The sequence below is a fragment of the Phoenix dactylifera genome, chromosome 17, assembly GCF_051530095.1.
Source record: "Phoenix dactylifera cultivar Ajwa chromosome 17, Ajwa_hap1_PhDact_Kaust_v1.1, whole genome shotgun sequence".
In the NCBI taxonomy this organism is placed as follows: domain Eukaryota; kingdom Viridiplantae; phylum Streptophyta; class Magnoliopsida; order Arecales; family Arecaceae; genus Phoenix; species Phoenix dactylifera.
The window spans coordinates 14,355,714-14,367,743 of NC_143206.1; the positions used below are offsets into that span (position 1 = coordinate 14,355,714).

The 12,030-nt window shown below is 52.6% G+C and overlaps 1 protein-coding gene across 1 annotated transcript; it reads left to right on the forward strand.

Moving 5' to 3' along the window:
- Window positions 1-6,634: 6,634 nt before the first annotated feature.
- LOC103724036 (bZIP transcription factor 53-like) lies at window positions 6,635-8,039 on the forward strand. The gene has a single exon (XM_008815164.6). The coding sequence runs from the start codon at window positions 7,367-7,369 to the stop codon at window positions 7,799-7,801; it is 435 nt and encodes a 144-aa protein (XP_008813386.1). The 5' UTR covers window positions 6,635-7,366; the 3' UTR covers window positions 7,802-8,039.
- The last annotated feature ends 3,991 nt before the right edge of the window (window positions 8,040-12,030 follow it).

Below are 12,030 nucleotides of genomic sequence, written 5' to 3' on the forward strand. Positions count from 1 at the left end.
GGTAAGGACCAGCCCGGCCCCTCCACCCTCGGGGTTCGACGACCCATCGATGTGAAGCGTCCAGATCGGGAGGTCGAGGCTGGGCGTTTCCGGCGGTCTAGGTTCCGCCTCCTGCACCGTGCACTCAGCGAGGAAGTCCGCGAGCACCTGGGCCTTGATGGCGGGTCGAGGCTGGTAGCGGATGTCGAACTCACCGAGTTCTACTGCCCACTTCACCAGCCGTCCCGCATTCTCGGGATTGCTGAGGATCTGTCGTAGTGGTTGATCAGTTAAAAGGGTGACAGAATGGGCCTGGAAATAGGGGCGAAGCCTCCTGGTCGCGGTCAACAACGCGAAGGCGATCTTTTCAGCCTTCGTATACCGCGTCTCGGCATCTCGTAGGACCCGGCTGATGTAGTACACGGGCCTCTGGAGCTTTGCCTCTTCCCGAACCAGCACCGCACTGACTGCGGTTGGGGAGACTGCCAGATAGAGGTAGAGCATCTCCCCTTCTTGCGGCTTGGACAGTAGGGGAGGAGACGCCAGGTATTCCTTGAGCTGGTCGAATGCTGCTTGACATTCGGCCATCCAGAGGAAGTCTTTCGGGCATTTCAACACCTTGAAGAATGGTTGGCAGCGTTCGGCCGATTTTGCCACAAATCGTCCGAGCGCGGCGACCCTTCCATCGAGCTCTTGAACCTCCTTTACTTTGGTCGGAGGGGACATACCTTGGATGGCCTTGATTTTGTCCGGGTTGGCTTCGATACCCCGCTGGTTGACAATGAAACCGAGGAACCTCCCGGCCGAGGCGCCGAAGGCGCACTTCGCTGGGTTCAGCTTCATGCGAAACTTCCGCAAGGTGGTGAAAGTCTCCTCCAGGTCCGCGATGTGCTGGTCTGCACGGCGGCTCTTCACCAGCATATCGTCCACGTACACCTCCATGTTCCGGCCGATTTGCTCTTTGAAGATTTTGTTGACGAGGCGCTGGTAAGTGGCGCCGGCATTCTTCAGACCGAAGGGCATTACCTTGTAGCAGTACAGCCCCCGGTCTGTTATAAAGGCGGTTTTCTTCTCGTCCTGTGGGGCCATCATTATCTGGTTGTAACCGGAGAAGGCGTCCATGAAAGACAGCAACTGATATCCGGAAGTCGCGTCGACCAGTTGGTCTATCCGCGGAAGCGGGAAGCTATCCTTAGGGCACGCCTTGTTCAGGTCGGTATAGTCGACGCACATCCTCCACTTTCCGCTCGCCTTCCGGACAAGTACGACATTCGCCAGCCACTCGGGGTAACTCACCTCCCTTATGAATCCTGTCTCCAAGAGCTTGTCTACCTCCTGGTCGACCACCCGGATCCGATCCGGGGCACAGTGTCTCTTCTTCTGTTTTACTGGTCGGTGGGTCGGGTCGACGTTGAGGGCGTGAGAAATGACCTCCGGGTCGATCCCAGGTACATCGACCGCCGATCAGGCAAATACATCGGCATTGGCTCGGAGGAATTCCACCAACCGGGCCCGAGCTCCCGGGTCGAGATTGGCGCCGACCCGGACCGCCCGGTCCGGGCGGCCTTCCTCGAGGGGAACTTCGACCACACCCTCGGCTGGCTCCCCCTGCCGCAAGGCCACCTCGTCTCTGGCGTCAAGAGACTCGACGCTTAGGGCTTCCACAGGCTTCTTCCCTTTGAGGGTCGCTAGGAAACATTGCCGCGCCGTCGGTTGGTCACCTCGGACCTCTCCAATCCCGACCGCCGTAGGGAACCGCATGAGCAAGTGGTACGTGGAGACCACCGCGCGAAGGGCGTTCAGCCCGGGTCGTCCGAGAATAGCGTTGTAGGCCGAGGGAACACGGACGACCAAGAACCCGAGTCGCACCGTGGCTTCTGCGGGTGTGACGCCCGCAGTCACAGGCAGCTCAACGACACCTTCCGCCGGGACAGCATCACCGGTGAATCCTATGAGGGGGGTGGATATTTTGCGCAACAACTGTCTGGACAAGCTCATCTTTTGGAATGCCTCGTAAAACAAAATATCAGCTGAGCTTCCACTATCCACAAGAACACGCCTTACATCATAGTTTGCCATAGTGAGGGAGATCACCATGGCATCATCGTGGGGGGTCTGAACCCCCTTTGCATCCTCATCACAAAAGGTGATTACATTGCCGACCCTCTGCCTCTTTGCGACGGCCGCCCCTGACGCTTCCGTCGAGCCCCCTGCGTCCCTCACGGGCCGGGGGCAGCCCCCAGTGATAGTGTGGATCACGCCCGCGACGGGTCGATTCTGCTCCCGAGGCTCCGGGGGAGCCGGGTCGGCCGGACGCGGGTCTGCGGGGGGACGTCGGTCGCTCACATATCGACCGAGACGCCCCCGGCGGATGAGAGCCTCGATCTCGTCCCGAAGCTGGAAGCAGTCCTCCGTGTCGTGGCCGTGGTCTCGGTGGTACTCACAGTACGCCCGAGAGGGCCTCTTCCCAGGGATCTTCCGCATCTGTCTCGGGGCCGGGAGGTCCTCCCGCCCCTTGATCTCCATAAGGATCTGGGCCCGGGGAGTCAGGAGAGGGGTGTACCGGTTGAAACGTCGGGGCGGAGAACGAGGGCGTGGGGCGCCGTGGTTCTTCGCCGGCGACGGGCTTCTGCGCCGACGCTGGGGCGTCGGGCTCCTCCTCTGGCGTGCCTCTTTTCGCCTTTTCTTCCCAAGCTTTGGAGGGATCTCGGCGGCCTCCTTGCTCCGGTGGGCAGCCGCCTCCTCGGCGTCCGCATACTGGTTCGCCCGGGACAACAGCTCTGGGAAGCTCCGTGGCAGGCGTTTGTCCAGGGAGAAGATGAGCCTGCCCTTCCAGAAGCCACGCTTCAGGGCTGAAAGAGCTACCTCCTGACTCAGGTTCCGGACCTCCAGCGTAGCCTTGTTGAAGCGGGTAAGATAATCCCGCAGGCTCTCTCCCTCGTTTTGCCGGACATCAAAGAGGGAGTCGGAGACCAGTCGCCGCCGGCTACTGACGGCGAAGTGAGTGATGAAGAGGCGAGTGAACTGGTCGAAGGACCGGATTGAGTCAGCCTCCAGCCCGGCGAACCACGCCCTCGCCGGGCCACGGAGGGTTGCCGGGAAAGCCTTGCAGAGAAGGGGATCTGATGCTCCGTGGAGGAGCATAAGGGTCCTGAAACTCTCGACGTGATCCCGCGGGTCCGCCGCCCCGTCATAGGGCTCGATCGCCGGCATTTTGAACCCCGGCGGATTCGGGGTCCGCAGGATCCTCGAGGCAAGCGCCGGCTGGGAGGAGATCTCTAAGTCGGCGAAGGGATCTTTGGAATGGCCCTTCAGGACCTGGAGTTGTCGGTGGAGATCGTCCACCCGCCGGTCCAGGGAGCGCGACCGGTGGGTGGGAGACAAGGAGCGGCGAGAGGGGGACCGACTGGAGCGCGGGTTCCTCGAGGACTGGGGGGTCTGGGAACGCGCCCGGGCCCGCCTCTCGTACCCCGCGCAGCTCCGATGGGAAGGTCCCGGCAGAATGGAGCGTGCTCGGGAATCCTCCTCGCGCCGGCTAGGGGTGGCAAAATATGACCCGACCCGCCAACCCGACCCGTGTTCGACCCGCCATAAACAGGTTTGGGTTTGGCCTAAACAGGTTCGGGTCGTAAACAGGTCGACCCGTTTAACCTGTTTATTAATTGGGTCGGATACGGGTTTTAGATGTCTGACCCGTTTAAACCGTTTAACCCGTTTAACTATTGGGCAGGTTAAACAGGTCTAAACAGGTTAAACGGGTTAAACAGATTAAACGGGTTAAACAGGTCTAAACAGGTTAAACGGGTCTAAACAGGTCTAAACAGGTCGGGTTGGGCAGGTTAAACAGGTTGGGTTGGACAGATTAAACAGGTCTAAATAGGTTAAACGGGTCAGGTTGGGCAAACAGGTTAAACAGGTCGGGTCGGGTTGGGTAAACAGGTTACCTGTTTATTAAACAGGTTAAACGGGTCGGGTCGGGTTACCTGTTTAATAAACAGGTCAGGTTCAGGTTTGCAATTCCTGACCCGTTTAATAAACAGGTCGGATTCAGATTTATAGTTTTCTGACCCGACCTGTATTTGACCCGATCTGTTTATGCCTGACCCGACCCGATTGCCACCCCTAGCGCCGGCGCTCCTCCCCATGGGAGAGGAAGGAGCGCGGGTTGAGGAGGGCAGGCGAACGCTCAGGCAGCAGCGGCTCCTGAGCCCGCTGCGGCGCCCGGGACATCACATCCTGCAGATTCTGCACCGCCTCCACGAGGGTGCGAACCTGCTGGGCTAGCTGGTCGAACTGGGCGGCTTCGACCGTCTGAATGGGCGGTGGGGCGGTGGAGTGTTGCTGAGAGTGTGTTGGAGATGCAGCGGCCTCCCGGCCGGAGGCACGAGAGGCCCCGCGACCGGAAGCATTGGAAGCTCCACGACCACCTCGCCGTGCCGTTACGATCGCTCTGAGATCCGTCCCTTCCTCTAGCGCCAACTGTTGCTGGGGTCCAAACCGAGAACGACTGGCACAGCGGTGTGAACGGGGTTCCCTTTGAGTTGCCTTGGTTGCGCTCCGCCCTCCGCCGTGAAACCTGCAAGCAAGCCTCGCACCACCACCGGGGTAGTGGGGGTCCTCCGACGGTCAAGTTAGAGGGAATCGAAGGAGAAGGAGAGGTAGCAGGTGAGGTGATACTCTGGAAGATATTGCTTACCCTCCCCCTTCCCCCCCCCCCAGCCGCATATATATCTGGCCGGGGGGTTCTCTGGGGATTGGCCATCGTGTGGCACGATGGGGTTGCCACTGACATGGCCGTTACAGGGCGTCGTGGGGCAGCGCTGGGTACGGCCATGGCAGGGCGTAGTGGCGCTCCGCTTTGTACAGCTGTTACAGGAGATCGTGGGGCAGCGCCGGATACGGCCGTTGCAGGGAGTAGTGGAGCAGGGGGCCGCGGCGTGCCTCAGAGGAACAGCCTGTTGTTGTCGAGAGATTGCCGACTCGGGGTCGGATTGCTGGATCAAGGGGCAGCCGGCTCGGGGTCGGGCTGCGGAGTCGAAGATATCTGACCCGAGGTCGGATTGCTGGATCAAGGGGCAGCCGACTCGGGGTCGGGCTGCGGAGTCGAAGATATCTGACCCGAGGTCGGATTGCTGGATCAAGGGGCAGCTGTAGTCCTCCTGGGCGCGCGTGCCGGTCACGTGGGGCATGGTGGCTAAGTTCCCCCGTAATAGGCATCAATTCCAATAATGATTTCAATTCTTTTATATTATACTGTAAATCATTTTTTTATGTATACAGAACTAGCTCCTCACAATATTACTTTCAACTTTGTAATAAAAATAGATAATTAAATCAGATATATTATTATTTAATTTGGTTAATATTAGTCCTAAAACATTAATTGATATCTTCAAAAGTCATAAATATTTGTAAATATTCATATCTCCCATATTGGTTGAAAAACTAAGTCAATATCTTGAATAATCTTAATCTCTACCTTCATCAAATGAAAAATACCTTAAACGTACATCAGCTGCCATACTTTTATAATACTAATTATTATAATCTCGCTACAATCTTGCATATGCAATACACATGCATGCATGAACATTTGTGTTAATCTTGGAAGGTGAGAACTGGGTTTTTTAAAAGAAAAGCATGGTAGATAGGACTTTTATATCAAAAGTTAAAAATATGATGAAAATATTTAATTATATTGAATTTTATTTTATTAAAAATTGAAATATCGAATTTGCAGCTGCCCAAGAGCCTTCGGGACAGAATTTTAAATAATATAATATATACTGCTATAATAGTTCCGGCAGCCGCAATTTTTTTCTCAAATTTTAAAAAAATTAAATAATTACGAAAATAAGGACTGTTATGGAAAATAATGAGCAATAATGAAATAAACATTATCTTTTTTTATCTGGTGAAATAATATATTTTCTGAACTATTTTTTTTTAAAAAATAAAAATAAAAATATACTACCTTACTTAAAAAAAGTATGAATAAGAAAATAATGACTGTTATTATGTTATGAAAGTCTGTTTTAATATAAATAATAAAAAATAAAAAATAATGGCTATTATTTTTTCCCTTTATTTCTCTTAATAATATAATAGTTAATCATTAAAATAATCATAATATCATTATTTAAAGCTATACTTTCGCATCAGATACACAGAGAAGAAGAAGATAACGCAGTGTATCAAAAAAAAGAAGAAGATTACGCTCCTTGTTTTTGACCCCCGATGCCTCTAGTGGAATCCGCTGGCTTTGAGGTTTTTCCAAGGAAGGCTGCGAAAAATCTGACAGCTGTTGTTCGGCGGTCGGAAGCTTCGTCACGATTCCGAGAAATTATTGCCTACGCAATCTGAACCATGTGGCTGTATATGTAGCCAATCACGACCGCTGATTTCTACGAGACCATCACCAAACATGCTTCCTTAAAAAAGATCAGCAGCCGTGATTGGCTACGTGCAGGGCCACGCTGTGCGGGCGGTGTAGGCAATAATTTCTCCGCGATTTCTCGGAAGCCCTGCCCCCAGCTCCCACCAACCTTTCGCCATCTTAATCACGTTTTGGCTCGCATAAAATATTAATTGTAAATAATTAAATATATCCAATCTTAATCCCAAATGCTCCGCTCTCCGCGAATAAATAGCCGTCTCCGGGACGCGTCTAAACCTTCTTTCCTTCGGTTGCTTGCTCCGTCGGTATTCTGAGTTCCCTTCCAGCTAAGTATCTCCTGTCTTTCGCGTTTTAGATCGTTTCTGTTCCATTTTTTTTAGGCCTTTTTTGGGGGGTTTTCTTTGATCTATTGGTTTTCGGGTGAAACCAGTAACGAAATCTCAACTTCTGTGGTTGGTTTTGGTCTTCGGGTTGATCTCGTCCCCCAAAATCAAATCTTTTGAGGTTTGGACAGAAGCCCCTGCTCCCCAAATCCGATCTTTTTGGGTGGATCTTTTGATTGGAGAAGTCTCTCTTTCATTTTGGATAACATCCCGTTCCCAAAATCCGATCTTTGATAAGATTCCAAGTCTGGTGACATCGGATCCAGTTTCAAGATCCCCTGTTCTTGCTGTTTGTTTTGATTTCTTGTCCTAGCTGCATCTTCCAGTAAAAACCCCTCCTTTCTGCATAGAAACTGGTCTTCTGTTTATAATTGCAAGGCTATATTCTTGAACTCGATGTTGTCGGGCTTGATTCTGTCGATAATCTTTCTCTAGCCTATATGAATCTCGGTACTCTCCGCCGCCGCCGCATCTGCTTCCTCCAGTCCTACTCAGTGGTGTTCCTCTATTGGTTCTACTACTTCTCGTGAAATAGACCTAATTGTTCGATCGGTTCAATTCAAAGCAAGCACTAAGTTTTTTTTCCAAAGAACTTATTCGAAAGAGAATGTCTTCATTGCCTGCCCGCCGATCCTCTGGATCCGAAGGCGATCCCCAGCTTGTGATGGATGAGAGGAAGCGGAAGAGGATGCTCTCGAACAGGGAGTCGGCGAGGAGGTCCCGGATGAAGAAGCAGCAGCAGCTTGGCGATCTGACGAACCAAGCAGCTCAGCTTAGGAATGAGAATGAGCAAATTGCGATGCAGGCCGATTTGATCACCCAGCAATACGCCGAGCTGGAGACTGAGAACTGTGTTCTGAGAGCCCAGGTGATGGAGCTGACCGAGAGGCTGCAGTCGCTGAATTCGGTGCTCCGTGTCTTCGAGGAGGTCAGCGGCATGGCGATGGACATACCGGAGGTGCCGGACCCTCTTCTGAGGCCATGGCAGCTCCCTTGCCCGGCTCAGCCGATCATGGCCACTGCAGACATGTTCCAGTTCTGAATCATGGACACCTTGAGAGGTCTGGTGGTAGTCTTGGTTTAGAGTTCAATGGTGTGGTGCATACATTATCTTCTTAGGTCTCTGATGGAGTTATCAGTTATGTCTAATTATTATGTGTTTGAATTTGTGTTTTTTAATTCAGTGTGTGGTGTGGGCTTGTGTTTGATCTTTGATGTAATATTTCCTGTAATGACATATGGTATTTAAGTGTTTGAATGCAATGGGAATTTTGGTTAAACCGTGGCAGATCTCAATTGCTTTTGAAGCTTCTCAAAGGATGTCTTTGTTGTGGTTCAAGCCTGGTGCTGAATGCACCTGTTAGTCTTTGTTTGGCCTGAATTCTACATCGTTAGCAAGCGTTTTTGGACATGATTGCTCCAACTGCTGCTTATCTAATGTGGATCCAGATGGATATGCATTTCTTTTGTAAACATTTCTAGAGAAGCCTGATTTCTGATACACTTGCACATATGGTTGGTTGCTATAATTCACGAGCCAAAAAAATCCTTTCTTCTTGATTCAAACACAAAAAACAGACAGATTCTGTGGTCGACAATCTTGGCATGGTTGAATTAGCTGTTAATTTGTCAGATATGGTCTTGTTTTTCTTTTAAATAAGCTGTTCATCTATCGTCGGAAATTTGCTCTTGAACTAGGTTCTAAGATCGGTTTATTGGTTATCTAAAACGGGAGGTCAAGTGACTCAAGTCTCAGATCTTATTAGCTTCTTCTTCTTATTTGGCTTTTTTTTTGTCATTACCAAAGGTTATGAGCTCCAGGGCTCTGTAAGCTTTTTGCAATAGAGGTGGAAAATCATTTGATTCGTCTCTGTCTCTCTCTCATTTTTAAGTAGTTGGTTCGAAGATCTGTAGGACAGATTTCTGTCTTATTTTTAAGTAGTTGCCACTGTCGAATATTCCATTTCTCCTTTTTTTTTCACTGGTGTTTTATATGAGAAATATGGGGGGGGGGGGGGGGGGGGATGTCACCTTTTATTTATATGGTGAGAGAGTGTTCGATGGAGTACCCTCGGATGCCTAAGTTAAATAGGCTTTCAAAGAATAGTGAAGATGTTATGAGAGCGATAGAGTAACGACACAAAAGTATATGAGGGCTCGAAAGCGCTAACTTGAAGAGTCCTCCGGTATTAGTTTGTATAGATGAGGGTTGGTGTCTGTCGTCAAAGAATTTGGGCGTATGAATCGGACGTCTTTGGTAATCTATTGCCCATCTCAAACATTACACATGGATGTTTTACTCGTGCATCACGCTTTGTGCATCTCGTTCATACGGTTAAAAAAATCACTCACGATCATGGCCGACATATTACCAACTAGGGAGAGATTTTAAAATTCGAAAGACTCTCTCTGCACCGTCTGGCCGCTGAAGTAGCCGAGGTCTCGTGGAGTGATGCTAATCAACCAACAAAAACACAAGTGTTGTTCCTTCCGGTTGGTGGCATGTCAAGTTCACCGTATTGTGAATGTCTCTTAAACCTCACTATATATACGGGCTAGTTTGTTTCATCATATAGCCAACTCGTTTGAACAATTTGTTCTGAGGCAAACGTAGCAGCAATTCCTGTTATATGGCCTGAAAAAAACTTCCTCCACGAGATTTTTATGCGACTCCCATATACTAAATTATCATAAGCAAATAAAACGAGGCAGATCAAACGAAACATGGCCTTTGAGGGATTTGAAGTGAAATATATGCAAGTTGTTGTGTGTCGTTGAAGAGCTTACATCAAATTGGTCCATTAATCAACATCGATGTTGAACTTGTGCCTTCATGTTGGCTTCCAGTTTGGTCAACTAAAACTTGGCAGAAACTCATCATATCAATTAAGGACAGGGTCTCAATATCTATTAAAAGTGCCACCAAAAGCCAATCAAAACATGTGCCTAAACTCTCCATATCTATTAAAACTGCAACCAAAAGCCAATAAAACATGTGCCTGATATTTCGACTTGAACCCCAGGGCACCAATGGAGGAGGGAGCGGGGTTGGACACCAAGGGAGATGGTGACGACGCCACCTTTTTTGAGCGGGGTGATGTGCCTTTGGGGACGCGTCTGTTTCTTATCATCTTGCTAGCCAATGGGAGCGTTCCAGCTCAGCTCACCATTTGCCACGGTAGAACATCAATTGATGGGTTCGGACTCATTGTTCGAGAACAAATGGAATATCTTTGATGTGGGGTCGGAACCCCGACACCAACCCACACACCGGGCGAGCAGGAAAAGCATCAGCGTCCTCGCCGAGGTATTGTCCGCTCTGGGATTGCCGCTTCGGGTCTGCGGGAGGTCGCCCAGGGAGGTCGCCCAGGGCCGTGGCCCAATGACAGTCCCAATGACAGTCCCGAGCCCTGACGGCGCGGGGGTCCGCGGAGGTTGCCCCCTACCCTCACGGTTTTGTCCCGCAAAAGGGCCCTCGGTGAGAAGAGGTGTTTGCACCCCCCATTTAAGGCACAGACCTTTCCGCTGATTACCCGATGTGGGACTAAACTGGGAACCCCATCCCACAACACAGCCCCCCAAGCGGGAAGGTCTGTGCGTGGCCGGGGCCCTTCCTCTAGCGCCATCTGATGTGGGGTCGGAACCCCGACACCAGCCCGCACACCGGCCGAGCAGGGAAAGCATCTGCGTCCCTCCCGAGGTATTGTCCGCTCTGGGATTGCCGCTTCGGGTCTGCGGGAGGTCGCCCAGGGCCGGAGCCCAATGACAGTCCCAATGACAGTCCCGAGCCCTGACGGCGCGGGGGTCCGCGGAGGTACTACCCCTACCCTCACGGTTTTGTCCCGCAAAAGGGCCCTCGGTAAGGAAAGGTTTACACCTCCTCATTATAAGGCACAGACCTTTCCGCTGATTAGCCGATGTGGGACTAAACTGGGAACCCCATCCCACAACACAGCCCCCTCAGTGGGAAGGTCTGTGCGTGGCCGGGGCCCTCCTTCTAGCGCCATCTGATGTGGGGTCGGAACCCCGACACCAGCCCGCATACCGGCCGAGCAGGGAAAGCATCTGCGTCCCTCCCGAGGTATTGTCCGCTCTGGGATTGCCGCTTCGGGTCTGCGGGAGGTCGCCCAGGGCCGGAGCCCAATGACAGTCCCAATGACAGTCCCGAGCCCTGACGGCGCGGGGGTCCGCGGAGGTACTACCCCTACCCTCACGGTTTTGTCCCGCAAAAGGGCCCTCGGTAAGGAAAGGTTTACACCTCCTCATTATAAGGCACAGACCTTTCCGCTGATTAGCCGATGTGGGACTAAACTGGGAACCCCATCCCACAACACAGCCCCCTCAGTGGGAAGGTCTGTGCGTGGCCGGGTGCCCTTCCTCTAGCGCCATCTGATGTGGGGTCGGAACCCCAACACCAGCCCGCACACCGGGCGAGCAGGGAAAGCATCAGCGTCCTCGCCGAGGTATTGTCCGCTCTGGGATTGCCGCTTCGGGTCTGCGGGAGGTCGCCCAGGGAGGTCGCCCAGGGCCGTGGCCCAATGACAGTCCCAATGACAGTCCCGAGCCCTGACGGCGCGGGGGTCCGCGGAGGTTGCCCCCTACCCTCACGGTTTTGTCCCGCAAAAGGGCCCTCGGTGAGAAGAGGTGTTTGCACCCCCCATTTAAGGCACAGACCTTTCCGCTGATTACCCGATGTGGGACTAAACTGGGAACCCCATCCCACAACACAGCCCCCCAAGCGGGAAGGTCTATGCGTGGCCGGGGCCCTTCCTCTAGCGCCATCTGATGTGGGGTCGGAACCCCGACACCAGCCCACACACCGGCCGAGCAGGGAAAGCATCTGCGTCCCTCCCGAGGTATTGTCCGCTCTGGGATTGCCGCTTCGGGTCTGCGGGAGGTCGCCCAGGGAGGTCGCCCAGGGCCGGAGCCCAATGACAGTCCCAATGACAATCCCGAGCCCTGACGGCGCGGGGGTCCGCGGAGGTACTACCCCTACCCTCACGGTTTTGTCCCGCAAAAGGGCCCTCGGTAAGGAAAGGTTTACACCTCCTCATTATAAGGCACAGACCTTTCCGCTGATTAGCCGATGTGGGACTAAACTGGGAACCCCATCCCACAACACAGCCCCCTCAGTGGGAAGGTCTGTGCGTGGCCGGGGCCCTCCTTCTAGCGCCATCTGATGTGGGGTCGGAACTCCGACACCAGCCCGCATACCGGCCGAGCAGGGAAAGCATCTGCGTCCCTCCCGAGGTATTGTCCGCTCTGGGATTA